Source organism: Bufo gargarizans, chromosome 5, assembly GCF_014858855.1.
Source record: "Bufo gargarizans isolate SCDJY-AF-19 chromosome 5, ASM1485885v1, whole genome shotgun sequence".
NCBI classification, from domain to species: domain Eukaryota; kingdom Metazoa; phylum Chordata; class Amphibia; order Anura; family Bufonidae; genus Bufo; species Bufo gargarizans.
In genome coordinates this window covers 488,272,483-488,291,537 of record NC_058084.1, presented here as the reverse complement: position 1 = coordinate 488,291,537, position 19,055 = coordinate 488,272,483, and the positions used below count along the sequence as shown (strand labels likewise).

The 19,055-nt window shown below is 46.0% G+C and overlaps 1 protein-coding gene across 1 annotated transcript; it reads left to right on the top strand.

The window, feature by feature from the left end:
- Positions 1–4,869: 4,869 nt before the first annotated feature.
- Positions 4,870–18,523, top strand: LOC122937820 (gastrula zinc finger protein XlCGF71.1-like). The gene is made up of 2 exons (XM_044292916.1): positions 4,870–5,031; positions 16,853–18,523. Exon 2 carries the CDS (start codon positions 17,017–17,019, stop codon positions 17,833–17,835), a length of 819 nt encoding a protein of 272 aa, XP_044148851.1. The 5' UTR covers positions 4,870–5,031; positions 16,853–17,016; the 3' UTR covers positions 17,836–18,523.
- Positions 18,524–19,055: the final 532 nt, after the last annotated feature.

Below are 19,055 nucleotides of genomic sequence, written 5' to 3'. Positions count from 1 at the left end.
ATCATTGACTTCAGCAGAGCAAGGTTTCAACAGCAACTCTTCAGAACAACAACGCTCTCAACGTTTTGGTGTCAACAAATGGTAACGTACCCTGTTATTGCTAAGAAAGCTCTGGAGTTTTTCATACCGTTTGTTACAACATATCTTTGCGAGCAATCCTTTTCAAGGATGCTGGACATAAAAACGAAGAAAAGGAACAGACTTTGTTGCGAAAATGACATGAGAGTGGCATTTGCCAAGGTAAAGCCGCGCATTTCTGACCTGGTCTCTGAAAGACAACAGCAGAAGTCACACTGATTTGCAGTAAATATTCATTATTATGTTTTTATTTTTGTGTGAAAATCATGTTTTAATGGTTTTGTTCTTTATATGGTTTTGTTCTTTAATGGTTTTATTCACTTTGTGCACCTATGTATAAATATATACCTATGTTTTGAATTTGAAAAAATCATATTTAATTTTTCCAATTAAGAAGGGTTCGGTGAATGCGCATATGAAACTGGTGGGGTTCAGTACCTCCAACAAGGTTAAGAACCACTGCATTAGATAATAAAGCCAATACCTTTTTAAAAGGGGCTTGGGAAGCATCCACTTCTTCCTTCAGACCAAGTATAGCCTCTACCTGTACGGCCCGGTCCCTTTATAGTCTCGCTCTCTGAATTAGAAAATCAACTAAAGAACAGATGCCCCAGGGAAGAGATTTTAGCATCCCTGCCAACAATTTAAAAAGCGGCTGACTTCCTGGCAGATACCTCTGCTGATTCTGTCAGACTGGAGGCCAAATCTGCCGCCTTGTCAAATTCAGCACAAAGAACGCTTTGGTTAAACAATTGGGGTGGAGATCTCCCATCTAAAAACAAACTATGTGGTGTCACCTGTGAATGGGAATACCTGTTCGGGCCAACTGTGGGCGACTTATTAGATAAGGCTGCAGATAAAAAGAGAAAATTTCCAGGGTTCCAAAGCTCTTTCCTCTCTAAGAATAGGTTTACCCGTTCCTTTCGCCCCTTCAAAACTAATCAGGAATCGGATAAAAAGTCCAGGGAAGACCAAAGGAGAGGTAAAAGTTATTTCTTAAATCAGTCCTTTTGGAGATAAAAAGAAACAGGATCAACAATGATGCCAGAAGTCAGGTGGGGTAGATAAAAAAAATTCTTTGCAGCCTGGTCCCAGATTTTGTCAAGTTTGTGAATTCTAGACTCCATTCTCAATGGGTTAAAATTAAAATTCCATCTGGCCCCTGCAGTAAGATTCTTAATTATAAAAGATCAAGTCTCAGCTCTAGGAAATTCGGCCATGGAAAGCGAGGTTCTAAAATTTGTAGAAAAATCTGTTTTAGTCCCGGTAGCAGAAGAGGAAAAAGGCGAGGTATTTTATTCCCCCTGTTTTTATTTAAAAAATAGATGGTTCATTCAGAACTAAAATAAACCTAAAGAGATTGAATCATTTTCTTCAGATCAATAAGTTCTAAATGGAAACTATAAAATCAGTCATAAAGCTTCTTTCTCCTCGCTGCTTCATGGCAGTACTCGATCTCAAGGACGCATACTATCACATTACAATTTTTGCAGGGCATCAGAAATTCCTAAGAGTCGCAGTCAGAATAGGGGGTCACTTACAGCATTTTTAGATTCAGTTCTTTGGCCTATCCATGGTTCCAAGAATGTTTACGAAAATAATCGCAGAGATGGTAGTTCATATAAGGGAGAGGGATATTCTTTTCAAACCATACCTGGATGATTTTCTGATAGTTAAAGCAGAAGATGCCTGCAAAATAGCAGTAGCTGCGGTATCAGAGATCCTGAACAGATTAGGATGGATTTTAAATCAAGAAAAATCAAGACCGCATCCCACCAGAAGACAGTCTTTTCTGGGGTTGATTTTAGATTCTTCTTGCCAGAACAGTTTTTTGCCAGAAGAAAAAGTAATTCTCATCCAGAAAAAAATCTGGTGCCTGATCAGAAATCCGGTGACCTCAATAAGGAAAGGGATGTCTATCCTGGGATCCCTCACATCTTGTATTCCAGCGGTACGATGGGCATAACTCCTTTCAAGGGCGCTCCAGTGGGAAATCCTGTCTCGTTGGGAGGAGAACAGCTCCCTAGATGTAAAAATAATGATTTCAGATCAGACTCTCCAAAGCTTGACATGGTGGCTGAAGAGGGAAAATCTAATTTGAGGTGTTCCGTGGAAGCTGGAAGATCTGATTTGTCTGACTACGGGGAGCTCACATTCAGGAGATTTCCCTTCAAGGTTGTTGGGGAAGTATCCAAGAAAGAGGGTCCTCCAACCTGAAGGAGCTGATGGCCGTGTGCCTAGCGATGAATTCTGCTCTTCCAAGAATAAGAGGAAAAAATCAAAGAATTATGATGGACAACATGACGGTAGTCTCGTACCTAAACAAACAGGGGGGCACAAGGTGCAAAACTCTAGTGCAGGAAGCCGACAGTATCCTCTTACTAGCAGAAAAAGAATGTGCGTTGATCTCAGCGGTACATATGAGGGGCATGGAAAACAGACAGGCGGACTTTCTCAGTCGTCACTCTCTCTCTCAGGGTGAGTGGTCTCTAGACCAATCCATTTTCAAGAAAATAACGGCCCTCTGGGGACAACTGGACATAGATCTGTTTGCTACTCACCAGAACAAAAAAAGAACACATTTTTCTCCCTAGATCCATCAGGATCCCGTTATGAGATAGATGCCTTGATACAGAAATGGGAATTTCCTCTGACCTTCGCCTTTCCTCCTCTTCCTTTTAATTCCTCGTGTGTTACAGAAAATCAGGGAAGACGGGGCGAGGGTTATCCTCATTGCTCCATTCTGACCAAGAAGGTCTTGGTTCACGTGGTTCCGGGTCATGTCTATCTCAGATCCATGGGTCCTTCCAGAGAGACGGGGTCTGTTGAGCCCAGGTCCAGTATTCCATCCAGACATAAAAAATCTCCACTTAACTGCCTGGAACTTGAAAAGTACATGCTAGGGAGGAAGGGATTTTCCGATGCCTTCATTTCGACTTTTCTTAAGAGTAGGAAGAAAGGAACAGTAGCCATCTATGCCAGAGTGTGGCAGAAATTTTTAGATTTTGCGCATATCCAGATTAATGACATCCCATGTTCTGCTCCCATTTATCTAATATCGGAGTTCCTTCAGAAGGGTCTAGATCTGGGACTAGCAGGAAATACCTTTAAAAGTACATGTCTCAGCTCTGTTGGCCATGTTTAATCAGAACATTGCAGGATGCCCATGAGTATCTTGATTCTTTAGAGTCCAGCTCCATAAAATATCTCACCTTGAAGTTGTGTCTCCTAATAGCTTTAACATCTGCTCGCAGGATTAATGAGATTCAGGCCATTTCCATAAATCCTGCTTAAACCACAATTTTAAAGGACAAGGTTGTGATACGTCCAGATCCGGCTTTTCTTCCAAAAGTCGTTTTCAAATTTCATAGATCCCAAGAGATTATTCTTCCTACCCTGTTTAAAAACCCTGGGTCAGAAGAAGAGAAATCCCTTCACTGCCTAGACGTCAGCAGGGCTTTGATTAACTATCTTTCTCGCACTAAAGATTGGCGCAAATCTTCTTCACTCTTTATTCTTTTTCAAGAGTGAATACGGGTGTTGCGGCCTCTAAAAGTTATATTGCTAGGTGGATTGTTTCAGCTAGTTCCTTGTCTTGCCTATCTTCGGGGTTATCTCCTCCAGCGGGTCTCAAGACACACTCTACCAGGGCAGTGGCTACCTCCTGGGCGGAAAGATCCTCGATTTCCATAGAGGATATTTGCAGAGCTGCCACCTGGTCTTCTCCTTCAACCTTTTTTAAGCACTATTGGCTTGATTTCAACTCCTCTCCTTCGGGGTCATCCTTTGGGGAAAGGTGCTTCTTTCTACTCTCCCACCCTGAAATTTCCTTTGGTAATTCTCTTGTGGTGCTGTCATGGGCGAAGTAAAAAATGATGATTACTTACCAGTAATTAGATTTTCCAGAGCCCATGACAGCACCCTTATATTCCCTCCCTTTTGGTTCTTTATGGTTATCTTATGTTCGCACGGGTGTAGCAAAAAAAAAAAAAAAAGAAGAGAATCTTGTTAAGCGGATTATATTATTGATTATATCTAACGTTATGTTGGTGGCCTTCCTCCGATGCTTGGATATCACACTGAGGAGGAGAGTGTCCGCCCTTTTATTCTGCAGGTTTCCTGTCTGTTGGGGCGGATCCTCTCTCCTCTTGTGGTGCTGTCATGCGCTCTGGAAAATCAAATTAACGGTAAGTAATCATCATTTTCTGCTGTCAATGTTTCTATTTTTGGTTGTCATGATAATTAGGCCCCCTTCACAGGGCTGTATCTATTGTGCGGTGTACAAACTGTGAAACCAGTAAATACGGATGCAGCCCATGTGCCATCCGCAAATTTTTTTTTTTTTTTGTGGTCCCATGAACTATAATGGGTCCACGTTTTGCAGACCAGTCTAGGACATGTTCTGTTTTGGGAATGAAAATACGGATGCTGCAAAGCGCACAGGCGGGTGAGACACAGACGTGACCCATATTTCGCGGATCTGCAGTTTGCAGACCGTAAAACTCATATGGTTGTGTAAATGAGGCCTTCATTGAACAGTGCAATGAAAAGGTTTTATGGAGTTTAACCCCTTCCCGACCAGCACTGCAATAGTACGGCGCTGTGGGAAGTGACTTCCCGACCAGTGCCATAGTACTCACTACATAAAGTGACGAATCATATTTGCAAAAAATGGCCTGGGCAGGAAGCTGAAAACTGGCCTGGCGTAGAAAGGGTTAAATACAATGTACATGCTGTAATAATATTGTTTGCATTTTTTTTTGTACTTTACACTTTCCTTCTGGTAGCGCCCCCTGCTGTTTATCCTGTGGCTGAAATTCTGGTCCTGCATTCAGGGATGGACACATGCTCAGTATCTTCTCTGCTCCCTCCTCCTGTCAGTGCCGGTGCAGTCATCTCGTGGAGAAGCAGTGCAGACTCCTTTCATTCATCCCTACTTGTATATTCATGGAGGTATATAGCTGTATCTCTCTAGACAGTGGAGCAAGAGGGGAGGGGGGCATCTATTATGGGACTCGCTGGGGCTGTGTGTGAGGAAGAGGAAATCGGGAGAAGGGCCTAAAAAGAGCTGGCTGCAGCGCACTTCTGGGAGATGCAGGTGCTTGATAGTCACATGGGACGAGCTCCTGCTTTCCTTGGAAAATATAGAGACCAGAGCTGCAGAGGAGGGAGTAAAGAAGCGAACTAGGATGAAACTTACACTGGAGAGCAGCACCTTTTGCATGGTTGTACTTCAAATATTGGCATGCTTTACTCCCAGTTTTGTTTTTCCATGCAGTTTCTTAGACAATGCACTGATTTTTACAGTATTTAACAAAATTTATAACAGGATGAAGATATGAAGAATGTTAATGCTACAGAAACAGATGTGAGGGGTGATGACCAGTGTGAGGAGGACATTCCTACAGAGACAGATGTAAGGGGTGATGACCAGTGTAAGGAGGAGATTCCTACAGAGACAGATGTAAGGGGTGATGACTAGGGATGAGCGAACTCGAACTGTATAGTTCGGGTTCGTACCGAATTTTGGGGTGTCCGTGACACGGACCCGAACATTTTCGTAAAAGTCCGGGTTCGGGTTCGGTGTTCGTCGCTTTCTTCGCGCTTTTGTGACGCTTTCTTGGCGCTTTTTGAAAGGCTGCAAAGCAGCCAATCAACAAGCGTCATACTACTTGCCCCAAGAGGCCATCAAAGCCATGCCTACTATTGGCATGGCTGTGATTGGCCAGAGCACCATGTGACCCAGCCTCTATTTAAGCTGGAGTCACATAGCGCCGCCCGTCACTCTGCTCTGATTAGCGTAGGGAGAGGTTGCGGCTGCGACAGTAGGGCGAGATTAGGCAGATTAACTCCTCCAAAGGACTTGATTAACTGATCGATCTGCAGCTGTGGATCATTGAGCTGCTGATCCTCAATTGCTCACTGTTTTTAGGCTGCACAGACCGTTTGTCAGTCACATTTTTCTGGGGTGATCGGCGGCCATTTTGTGTCTTGTGGTGCGCCAGCACAAGCTGCGACCAAGTGCATTTAACCCTCAATGGTGTGGTTGTTTTTTGGCTAAAGCCTACATCAGGGTGAAGCTGTCACACCAAGTGCATTTAACCAGCAATAGTCTGTTCATTTTTTGGCCATATACAAAATCAGGGGCAAGCTGCGCCTGTCACCAAGTGCATTTAACCCTCAATGGTGTGGTTGTTTTTTGGCTAAAGCCTACATCAGGGTGAAGCTGTCACACCAAGTGCATTTAACCAGCAATAGTCTGTTCATTTTTTGGCCATATACAAAATCAGGGGCAAGCTGCGCCCGTCACCAAGTGCATTTAACCCTCAATGGTGTGGTTGTTTTTTGGCTAAAGCCTACATCAGGGTGAAGCTGTCACACCAAGTGCATTTAACCAGCAATAGTCTGTTTATTTTTGGCCATATCCCAGTCTAATTCTGGTCACTAAATCCATACCGGTCACCAGCGCCTAAATAACTAGGCCTCAAATTTATATCCAGCTAAATCTGTCCCTAGTGCTGTAGCTGGGCGAGTTATTTAGTGTCCGTTCAAGCACATTTCTTGTTCTGGGTTGAAATACAATTCCCAATTTAGCAATTTCATAATTTAGTGGGTTCTGCTATATCAGAGCTATTTGAAATCTATCCCTAAAAGGGGTATATAATATTCAAGGTGCACATTGGGTCATTCAGAATAACTTCACACACACCCGCTACTGTGTATTTCCAAGTCTAATTCTGGCACTAAACCCATACCTGTCACGCAGCGCCTAAATACTAGGCCTCAAATTTATATCCAGCTAAATCTGTCCCTAGTGCTGTAGCTGGGCGAGTTATTTAGTGTCCGTTCAAGCACATTTCTTGTTCTGGGTTGAAATACAATTCCCAATTTAGCAATTTCATAATTTAGTGGTTTCTGCTATATCAGAGCTATTTGAAATCTATCCCTAAAAGGGTATATAATATTCAAGGTGCACATTGGGTCATTCAGAATAACTTCACACACACCCGCTACTGTGTATTTCCAAGTCTAATTCTGGCACTAAACCCATACCTGTCACCCAGCGCCTAAATACTAGGCCTCAAATTTATATCCCGCTAAATCTGTCCTTAGTGCTGTAGCTGGGCGAGTTATTTAGTGTCCGTTCAAGCACATTTCTTGTTCTGGGTTGAAATACAATTCCCAATTTAGCAATTTCATAATTTAGTGGTTTCTGCTATATCAGAGCTATTTGAAATCTATCCCTAAAAGGGTATATAATATTCAAGGTGCACATTGGGTCATTCAGAATAACTTCACACACACACGCTACTGTGTATTTCCAAGTCTAATTCTGGCACTAAACCCATACCTGTCACCCAGCGCCTAAATACTAGGCCTCAAATTTATATCCCGCTAAATCTCTCGTTACCGCTGTCCTGTTGTGGCTGGGAAAGTTATTTAGTGTCCGTCAAAGCACATTTTTTGTTCTGGGTTGAAATACAATTCCCAATTTAGCAATTTCATAATTTAGTCGTTTCTGCTATATCAGAGCTATTTGAAATCTATCCCTAAAAGGGTAGATCATATTGAAGGTGCACATAGGGTCATTCAGAATAACTTCACACACACGCTTCTGTGCATTTCCAAGTCTAATTCTGTCACTAAATCCATACCGGTCACCCAGCGCCTAAATACTAGGCCTCAAATTTATATCCCGCTGAATTTGAATACAATACATTGGGCCAAATAATATATTTGTTGTTGTGGTGAACCATAACAATGAGAAAAACATCTAGTAAGGGACGCGGACGTGGACATGGTCGTGGTGGTGTTAGTGGACCCTCTGGTGCTGGGAGAGGACGTGGCCGTTCTGCCACATCCACACGTCCTAGTGTACCAACTACCTCAGGTCCCAGTAGCCGCCAGAATTTACAGCGATATATGGTGGGGCCCAATGCCGTTCTAAGGATGGTAAGGCCTGAGCAGGTACAGGCATTAGTCAATTGGGTGGCCGACAGTGGATCCAGCACGTTCACATTATCTCCCACCCAGTCTTCTGCAGAAAGCGCACAGATGGCGCCTGAAAACCAACCCCATCAGTCTGTCACATCACCCCCATGCATACCAGGGAAACTGTCTCAGCCTCAAGTTATGCAGCAGTCTCTTATGCTGTTTGAAGACTCCGCTGGCAGGGTTTCCCAAGGGCATCCACCTAGCCCTTCCCCAGCGGTGAAAGACATAGAATGCACTGACGCACAACCACTTATGTTTCCTGATGATGAGGACATGGGAATACCACCTCAGCATGTCTCTGATGATGACGAAACACAGGTGCCAACTGCTGCGTCTTTCTGCAGTGTGCAGACTGAACAGGAGGTCAGGGATCAAGACTGGGTGGAAGACGATGCAGGGGACGATGAGGTCCTAGACCCCACATGGAATGAAGGTCGTGCCACTGACTTTCACAGTTCGGAGGAAGAGGCAGTGGTGAGACCGAGCCAACAGCGTAGCAAAAGAGGGAGCAGTGGGCAAAAGCAGAACACCCGCCGCCAAGAGACTCCGCCTGCTACTGACCGCCGCCATCTGGGACCGAGCACCCCAAAGGCAGCTTCAAGGAGTTCCCTGGCATGGCACTTCTTCAAACAATGTGCTGACGACAAGACCCGAGTGGTTTGCACGCTGTGCCATCAGAGCCTGAAGCGAGGCATTAACGTTCTGAACCTGAGCACAACCTGCATGACCAGGCACCTGCATGCAAAGCATGAACTGCAGTGGAGTAAACACCTTAAAACCAAGGAAGTCACTCAGGCTCCCCGTGCTACCTCTTCTGCTGCTGCCGCCTCGGCCTATTCTGCTGCTGCCGCCTCGGCCTCTTCCTCCGCCTCTGGAGGAACGTTGGCACCTGCCGCCCAGCAAACAGGGGATGTACCACCAACACCACCACCACCACCTCCGTCACCAAGCGTCTCAACCATGTCACACGCCAGCGTTCAGCTCTCCATCTCACAAACATTTGATAGAAAGCGTAAATTCCCACCTAGCCACCCTCGATCCCTGGCCCTGAATGCCAGCATTTCTAAACTACTGGCCTATGAAATGCTGTCATTTAGGCTGGTGGACACAGACAGCTTCAAACAGCTCATGTCGCTTGCTGTCCCACAGTATGTTGTTCCCAGCCGGCACTACTTCTCCAAGAGAGCCGTGCCTTCCCTGCACAACCAAGTATCCGATAAAATCAAGTGTGCACTGCGCAACGCCATCTGTAGGCAAGGTCCACCTAACCACAGATACGTGGACCAGTAAGCACGGCCAGGGACGCTATATCTCCCTAACTGCACACTGGGTAAATGTAGTGGCAGCTGGGCCCCAGGCGGAGAGCTGTTTGGCGCACGTCCTTCCGCCGCCAAGGATCGCAGGGCAACATTCTTTGCCTCCTGTTGCCACCTCCTCCTTCTCGGCTTCCTCCTCCTCTTCTTCCACCTGCTCATCCAGTCAGCCACACACCTTCACCACCAACTTCAGCACAGCCCGGGGTAAACGTCAGCAGGCCATTCTGAAACTCATATGTTTGGGGGACAGGCCCCACACCGCACAGGAGTTGTGGCGGGGTATAGAACAACAGACCGACGAGTGGTTGCTGCCGGTGAGCCTCAAGCCCGGCCTGGTGGTGTGTGATAATGGGCGAAATCTCGTTGCAGCTCTGGGACTAGCCAATTTGACGCACATCCCTTGCTTGGCGCATGTGCTGAATTTGGTGGTGCAGAAGTTCATTCACAACTACCCCGACATGTCAGAGCTGCTGCATAAAGTGCGGGCCGTCTGTTCGCGCTTCCGGCGTTCACATCCTGCTGCTGCTCGCCTGTCTGCGCTACAGCGTAACTTCGGCCTTCCCGCTCACCGCCTCATATGCGACGTGCCCACCAGGTGGAACTCCACCTTGCACATGCTGGACAGACTGTGCGAGCAGCAGCAGGCCATAGTGGAGTTTCAGCTGCAGCACGCACGGGTCAGTCGCACTACAGAACAGCACCACTTCACCACCAATGACTGGGCCTCCATGCGAGACCTGTGTGCCCTGTTGCGCTGTTTCGAGTACTCCACCAACATGGCCAGTGGCGATGACACCGTTATCAGCGTTACAATACCACTTCTATGTCTCCTTGAGAAAACACTTAGGGCGATGATGGAAGAGGAGGTGGCCCAGGAGGAGGAGGAGGAGGAGGAGGAAGAGGGGTCATTTTTAGCACTTTCAGGCCAGTCTCTTCGAAGTGACTCAGAGGGAGGTTTTTGGCAACAGCAGAGGCCAGGTACAAATGTGGCCAGCCAGGGCCCACTACTGGAGGACGAGGAGGACGAGGATGAGGAGGAGGTGGAGGAGGATGAGGATGAAGCATGGTCACAGCGGGGTGGCACCCAACGCAGCTCGGGTCCATCACTGGTGCGTGGCTGGGGGGAAAGGCAGGACGATGACGATACGCCTCCCACAGAGGACAGCTTGTCCTTACCCCTGGGCAGCCTGGCACACATGAGCGACTACATGCTGCAGTGCCTGCGCAACGACAGCAGAGTTGCCCACATTTTAACCTGTGCGGACTACTGGGTTGCCACCCTGCTGGATCCACGCTACAAAGACAATGTGCCCACCTTACTTCCTGCACTGGAGCGTGATAGGAAGATGCGCGAGTACAAGCGCACGTTGGTAGACGCGCTACTGAGAGCATTCCCAAATGTCACAGGGGAACAAGTGGAAGCCCAAGGCCAAGGCAGAGGAGGAGCAAGAGGTCGCCAAGGCAGCTGTGTCACGGCCAGCTCCTCTGAGGGCAGGGTTAGCATGGCAGAGATGTGGAAAACTTTTGTCAACACGCCACAGCTAACTGCACCACCACCTGATACGCAACGTGTTAGCAGGAGGCAACATTTCACTAACATGGTGGAACAGTACGTGTGCACACCCCTCCACGTACTGACTGATGGTTCGGCCCCATTCAACTTCTGGGTCTCTAAATTGTCCACGTGGCCAGAGCTAGCCTTTTATGCCTTGGAGGTGCTGGCCTGCCCGGCAGCCAGCGTTTTGTCTGAACGTGTATTCAGCACGGCAGGGGGCGTCATTACAGACAAACGCAGCCGCCTGTCTACAGCCAATGTGGACAAGCTGACGTTCATAAAAATGAACCAGGCATGGATCCCACAGGACCTGTCCGTCCCTTGTCCAGATTAGACATTAACTACCTCCCCATAACCATATATTATTGGACTCCAGGGCACTTCCTCATTCAATCCTATTTTTATTTTCATTTTACCATTATATTGCGAGGCTACCCAAAGTTGAATGAACCTCTCCTCTGCCTGTGTGCTAGGCCTAAATATATGCCAATGGACTGTTGCAGTGGTGGCTGACGTGAAGCCTCATTCTCTGCTATGACATGCAGACTGATTCTCTGCTGACATGAAGACAGATTCTCTGTTACGGGACCTCCCTCCTCTGCCTGGGTGCTGGGCCTAAATATATGCCAATGGACTGTTGCAGTGGTGGCTGACATGAAGCCTGATTCTCTGCTATGACATGCAGACTGATTCTCTGCTGACATGAAGCCAGATTCTCTGTTACTGGACCTCTCTCCTCTGCCTGTGTGTGTGCTGGGCCTAAATATATGCCAATGGACTGTTGCAGTGGTGGCTGACGTGAAGCCTCATTCTCTGCTATGACATGCAGACTGATTCTCTGCTGTCATGAAGCCAGATTGTCTGTTACGGGACCTCTCTGCTCTGCCTGTGTGCTAGGCCTAAATATATGCCAATGGACTGTTGCAGTGGTGGCTGACGTGAAGCCTCATTCTCTGCTATGACATGCAGACTGATTCTCTGCTGACATGAAGCCAGATCGTCTGTTACGGGACCTCTCTGCTCTGCCTGTGTGCTAGGCCTAAATATATGCCAATGGACTGTTGCAGTGGTGGCTGACGTGAAGCCTCATTCTCTGCTATGACATGCAGACTGATTCTCTGCTGACATGAAGCCAGATCGTCTGTTACGGGACCTCTCTGCTCTGCCTGTGTGCTAGGCCTAAATATATGCCAATGGACTGTTGCAGTGGTGGGTGACGTGAAGCCTCATTCTCTGCTATGACATGCAGACTGATTCTCTGCTGACATGAAGCCAGATTCTCTGTTACTGGACCTCTCTCCTCTGCCTGTGTGTGTGCTGGGCCTAAATATATGCCAATGGACTGTTGCAGTGGTGGCTGACGTGAAGCCTCATTCTCTGCTATGACATGCAGACTGATTCTCTGCTGACATGAAGCCAGATTGTCTGTTACGGGACCTCTCTCCTCTGCCTGGGTGCTGGGTAGTGTTGAGAGCGAATATTCGAAAAGCAAATTTTTTTCGTGAATATCGCAACTTCGCGATTTCGCGAATATTTCGAATATAGTGCTATATATTCGTAAAAACGAATATTCGTTTTTTGTTTTCCCCCCCCCCCCCCCCACAAAATTACAGTACACATATAATTGATTGTTTCCCAAAGGTCCAACAGCTCAGATCTTACTCACATTGCCTAGAAAGTGATTGAGGCGCGAATCTTCGTAAGGCGATTTTATTAGCGCACATGCGAATATCGGCACGTCCCAGAACAGAGGCAAAGGGCTTTGCATTCATACATTAGTGAATTGAGTTGCGAATCTTCGTAAGGCGATTTTATTAGCGCACATGCGAATATCTACACTTGTCCCAGAACAGAGGCAAAGGGCTTTGCATTCATACATTAGTGATTGAATTGAGCTGCGAATCTTCATAAGGCGATTTTATTAACGCAAATGCAAATATCTACACTTGTCCCCAGAACAGAGAGGCAAAGGCCTGTGCATTCATATAGTATAGCACCATATTCGCGAATACGTAGAACTTCGTAAAATTCGATTTACGAATATTCGTATTTTTTATTTTACTTTCCACCTTACAGATTACATTGATCTGTACTCTGTCAACTACTGTCATCACCCCCCACTGTATCTCGATTGATTCCCAAAAGTCTCACATTCCCTAGAAAGTGATTGAGGTGCGAATCTTCGTAAGGCGATTTTATTAGCGCACATGCGAATATCTACACTTGTCCCAGAACAGAGGCAAAGGGCATTGCATTCATACATTAGTGATTGAATTGAGTTGCGAATCTTCGTAAGGCGATTTCATTAGCGCACATGTGAATTTTGCATAGCATATGTATTATGCGATAATTCGAATTATCGCATATGCGAAATAATAACGAATTTGAATAATCGCGAATATTTTACGAATATTCTTTCTAATATTCACAAAATTTCGCGAATTCGAATATGGGACATGCCGCTCAACACTAGTGCTGGGCCTAAATTTATGACAATGGACTGTTGCAGTGGTGGCTGACGTGAAGCCTCATTCTCTGCTATGACATGCAGACTGATTCTCTGCTGACATGAAGCCAGATTCTCTGTTACGGGACCTCTCTCCTCTGCCTGTGTGTGTGCTGGGCCTAAATATATGCCAATGGACTGTTGCAGTGGTGGCTGACGTGAAGCCTCATTCTCTGCTATGACATGCAGACTGATTCTCTGCTGACATGAAGCCAGATTCTCTGTTACGGGACCTCTCTCCTCTGCCTGTGTGTGTGCTGGGCCTAAATATATGCCAATGGACTGTTGCAGTGGTGGCTGACGTGAAGCCTCATTCTCTGCTATGACATGCAGACTAATTCTCTGCTGACATGAAGCCAGATTCTCTGTTACGGGACCTCTCTCCTCTGCCTGGGTTCCGGGGCCTAAATATCTGAGAATGGACTGTTCCAGTGGTGGGTGACGGGAAGCCAGATTCTCTGCTATGGAACCTCTCTCCAATTGATTTTGGTTAATTTTTATTTATTTAATTTTTATTTTAATTCATTTCCCTATCCACATTTGTTTGCAGGGGATTTACCTACATGTTGCTGCCTTTTGCAGCCCTCTAGCTCTTTCCTGGGCTGTTTTACAGCCTTTTTAGTGCCGAAAAGTTCGGGTCCCCATTGACTTCAATGGGGTTCGGGTTCGGGACGAAGTTCGGATCGGGTTCGGATCCCGAACCCGAACATTTCCGGGATGTTCGGCCGAACTTCTCGAACCCGAACATCCAGGTGTTCGCTCAACTCTAGTGATGACCAGTGTAAGGAGGAGATTCCTACAGAGACAGATGTGAGGGGCGATGACCAGTGTAAGGAGGAGATCCCTACAGAGACAGATGTGAGGGGTGATGACCAGTGTAAGGAGGAGATTCCTACAGAGACGGATGTGAGGGGTGAAGACCAGTGTAAGGAGGAGATTCCTACAGAGACAGATGTGATGGGTGATGACCAGTGTAAGGAGGAGATTCCTACAGAGACGGATGTGAGGGGTGATGACCAGTGTAAGGAGGAGATTCCTACAGAGACAGATGTGAGGGGTGAAGACCAGTGTAAGGAGGAGATTCCTACAGAGACAGATGTGATGGGTGATGACCAGTGTAAGGAGGAGATTCCTACAGAGACAGATGTGAGGGGTGATGAACAGTATAAGGAGGAGATTCCTACAGATGAGTCTGTAACTGTAATGACCCTGAATTGGACTTCCCCCTATAGCAGGCGCCTTCCCCAGGTACTTGGTGTCCCCCAGTACTCAGATACCCCCAGGACTTACAGTAGGACCAAACTGTGTAATACAAAGCACATATCGCAGCACTAGCAGGTAAGAAGAAAGCCAGAAGATAGGAACCCATCAGTAGATGACTGGACCAGGATGGGGATGGTAATCAGACGATGAGAAGTAAAAATGGAAACACACCAGTAGTTTCTATATATAATGTACTCAGATAAAGATACAACATATGATATATGCAGAATACTTAAGCAGGCAGCATGCAGAAATAAGGAAGTCGCTTAGCTTCAGGACGCTGTTGAGACTCCTACGACATGCGCCACTGCCCAAGACTGGTGTTTAATAAGCAGTGATTGTAGCAGAATCCAGCAGACATCTGTAATACAGCACCACATACCTCTTACATCCAGTGAGGTCTTCTCTGATGTAGATGTTCTCTTTCCTCATCTTCTCCATTCACCTCAGACCGCCATGATGATTTCTTTCAGCATCTCTCATCTCTGCAGAGTTTCACAAACGGGAATCTTTGTTTCTTACTTTTCCATCATCCTCCCACCTTCTCAACATCCCATCCTGCCACCCCCCAATACTGTCCCCCAAAAATAATTGCACTGAGATGATACTGTGCCAGGGTGCCCCCCCCCCCCCCCCAGTAATACTTCTACCCAAAGTCCCACTAATAGTAATAAATCTCTGCCAGAAGGCACTCAGTATTATCAGTGCCCCCAATAGTAATAATGTCAGCATTGTTCCCATATCAATCATGTTCCTCTCCCCTTCTGTGTGCCAGTACAAAAATACCCCTTTATAACTTGTGCCAGTACAAATGCCCGCTTATAACGTGCCAGTACAAAAAAGCCCCTTTGTTTGCCAGTACAAAAAAATACCCTTTTTTAGTGCCCCCAGCAGAACCTTTGTCCCCCTAGTGCCCCATCCCCTAAATTATGTGTGCTAGTGGAAAAATGCCCTTTTCAAGCGCCCCCAGTTATAATAATGCGCACCCCCATGTGGCCAAACAGCAGCTGCAAAGAAAAATAAATCAAATGCTTACCTCCATGTGGCTGTCAGGATACAATGCGGGGCAAAGGCCTCTTCTGGTCTGTGCCCTGAGCTGCGCTGGCCTCTGATGGGCTTCAGGCCTGGTGTCTGTAGCTTTGCAGAGGGAATGGCGGAGCAGGGAGGCATCCTACAGTTTAATATGCAGAGATGAATCCTTCCACAATGGAAGCGCTCATTGCCCAGGTCCCTGCCACCAACCCCCAATTGTCCCTACCCGGAACCGCCTCAGACAATCACCTCACGTTACCTATTTGGCAGTGCGCCCCTGTGAACACCTTTTATTAGCATATTAAATCATTTCTGAAAAACGGCACTGGATTTCAAGAGAGAGAGGTTGTTTCACTCAGTGTGATCAACTCTAAGGGTCCATTCACACGTCCGCAATTTCGTTCCGCATTTTGTGGAACGGAATTGCGGACCCATTCATTTCTATGGGGCAGCACGACGTGCTGCCAGGATCCGGTATTGCGAACCCGCACTTCCGGGTCCGCAATTACATTCCCGAAAAAAATAGAACATGTCCTATTCTTGTCCGCAATTGCGCACAAGAATAGGCATATTCTATTAGTGCCGGCAATGTGCGGTCCGCAAAATGTGGAACGCACATTACCGGTGTCCGTGTTTTGCGGTTCCGTGGATCCGCAAAACACACACGGATGTGTGAATGGACCCCAAGAAGCATTATGTCTGGGTTAACAGGGTTGATTCTGCTGACACATGCTTTTTAATGCAGATTTTTTTTTATTTTAAGGGAAGAGAACATTCTAATAGAGAATGGTAATCCAGCCATAGACTGGCTGCATAGCCATGGTCTGCTCATAGATCACCGCACTGTTCCTCTCCACTGCCCTTTACGTGCAAGTAGCTGTCAGGGACACGGGCACCACCTAATAGCACTGACTCGCAGGTCCCTTTATGATTCTCCACTTGGTATTCGAGCCTGGTGGTCTGAGGTCTACTGTCTTTGTCAATTTATCATAGAATTTTGCTTCATGTTTTGCAATTTGTATCAGAATTTTTATGTTATAAAAAATCAATATCATTTTAAAGATTATATTATTTGAGAATTATTTTTAAAAGTTTTGTTCTTGACAGATGACTGTACCGGAAGCACAGAAGAACACCTGATACCTACATATTATGATGCAGATGATTTGGTTGTCGCACCAGATACATATGAAAAACGTGCCATTATCCCAGTTGTACACTCAGACCTTCAAATCAAAAATCTGCCATCTGATCCTTTAAAAAAGACTGTTATGCAGAATGCAAACCACAGAAGTGGTGCTGGATCCCAAAGAGCTCAGAAAGGGAAGAAGTCTTATTCATGTTCAGAATGTGACAAATGTTTTACTCATAAATCATTTCTTGATATCCATCAAAGAAATCACACAGGCGAGAAGCCGTATTCATGTTCAGAATGTGGCAAATGTTTTACTGGGAAATCACATCTTGCGAGGCATCAGAAAATTCACACAGGGGAGAAGCCGTATTCATGTTCAGAATGTGGCAAATGTTTTACTGAAAAATCAAATCTTGAGAGGCATCAGATAGTTCACACAGGGGAGAAGTCTTATTCATGTTCAGAATGTGGCAAATGTTTTACTCAGAAATTAAGTCTTGAAATCCATCAAAGACAACACACAGGGGAGAAGCCGTATCCATGTCCAGAATGTAGCAAATGTTTTACTCGGAAATCAAGTCTTGATATCCATCAAATACATCACACAGGGGAGAAGCCGTATTCATGTTCAGAATGTGGCAAATGTTTTACTCAGAAATCAATTCTTAACAGCCATCAAAGACATCACACAGGGGAGAAGCCATATTCATGTTCAGAATGTGGTAAACGTTTTGCTATGAAATCAATTCTTCTTAACCATCAGATACATCACACAGGGGAGAAGCTGTTTTCATGTCCAGAATGTGGAAAATGTTTTGCTAGGAAAAATCATCTTGCTGAGCATTTAAAAATTCACACAGGGGAGAGGCCATTTTCCTGCCCAGAATGTGGAAAATGTTTTACACAGAAATCATTACTTGTTAAGCATCTGAAATCTCACACAGAGAAGAAGTGATATTCATGCCCAGAACGTGTTTTAATAAAAAATCTAATTTTGAGAATCATTAGGGAAGTCACACAGTGGTGCAGCCATGTTTATGTTTAGAATGTGGAAACTGTTTTATTCAGAAATAAGCCCTTGTTCAATATCAGAGAATTCATACAGGTGAGAAGAAGTTCTAACCCCTTCCCAACATCCTCCATACATGTATGGCGGATGTCGGGAAGTTAAGTGAGTGCCATAGGCGAAGCATGCGTGCGGTTTCACACATCAGATGTCTGCTGGCAGCGTCCATGATTGGAGATAGCTCTGATCGCTGACATCCTGTCAGATGCTATAGCCAACTGTAACCACAGCATCTGAGCAGTCATTTACTGGGAGTGAGCGAGGTGTTATAGCTTGAAGAGCATATGCATTAGAACCATAGATAACTTCATAAAACCAAATATAACAATAGTCACGTGAAGTATAGTGAATAAAAGATAGAACAGAGAATGGATTGTAGTTCAAGGCCTTTACCATAGCTAACATAAAGAAACCATTAGAGATTGCTTACATGATAACGGAGTATTTTCTATTTCTATTGTTACCTATATTAACCGCTTGCCGCCACTGTAACGCCGAAAGGCGTCCGGGCGGCAGCGCTCTCAGGTCTCAACGACGCCTATTGGCGTCATCTCGTGAGACCTGAGATTTCCTGTGAACGCGCGCTCACAGGATCGCGCAGTAAACAAGTTGAACTACAGCCTGCCAGCGCTGATCATTTGCTGGCAGGCTGTACATTTTTAAAATAACCAATGAAATAGGTATGTCAGGCGCTATTTTGTAAATAGCGTCTGATATACCTGGTCCTCTGGTGGTCCCTTTTGCTTGGATCGACCACCAGAGGACACAGGCAGCTCTGTAAGTAGCACCAAACACCACACACACAAACACATATTACACCCCCCCTGTCACTTATTAACCCCTGATCACCCCATATAGACTCCCTGATCACCCCCCTGTAAGGGTCCCTTATCACCGCCAGTTACTTAGCTACTTGTTAGGTAGTTAGCGCCCACCGCACCGCGGTTGCTGATTAGCGTCATCTCTGTCGCTAATCAGCACTAGTACTCTATAGTATCTGTAAGTGATCAAGACTGATCGCAATCAGATCTATATCAGTACATTAGGGTCACCTTAGGCTCTACAAAAAACGCAGTGTTCGCCCGATCAGGCCTGATCTTGTGCGCACA

Excerpts from the sequence above, each read along its gene's own strand:
- LOC122937820 (XM_044292916.1), top strand. The coding sequence starts at position 17,017 with ATGCAGAATGCAAACCACAGAAGTGGTGCTGGATCCCAAAGAGCTCAG.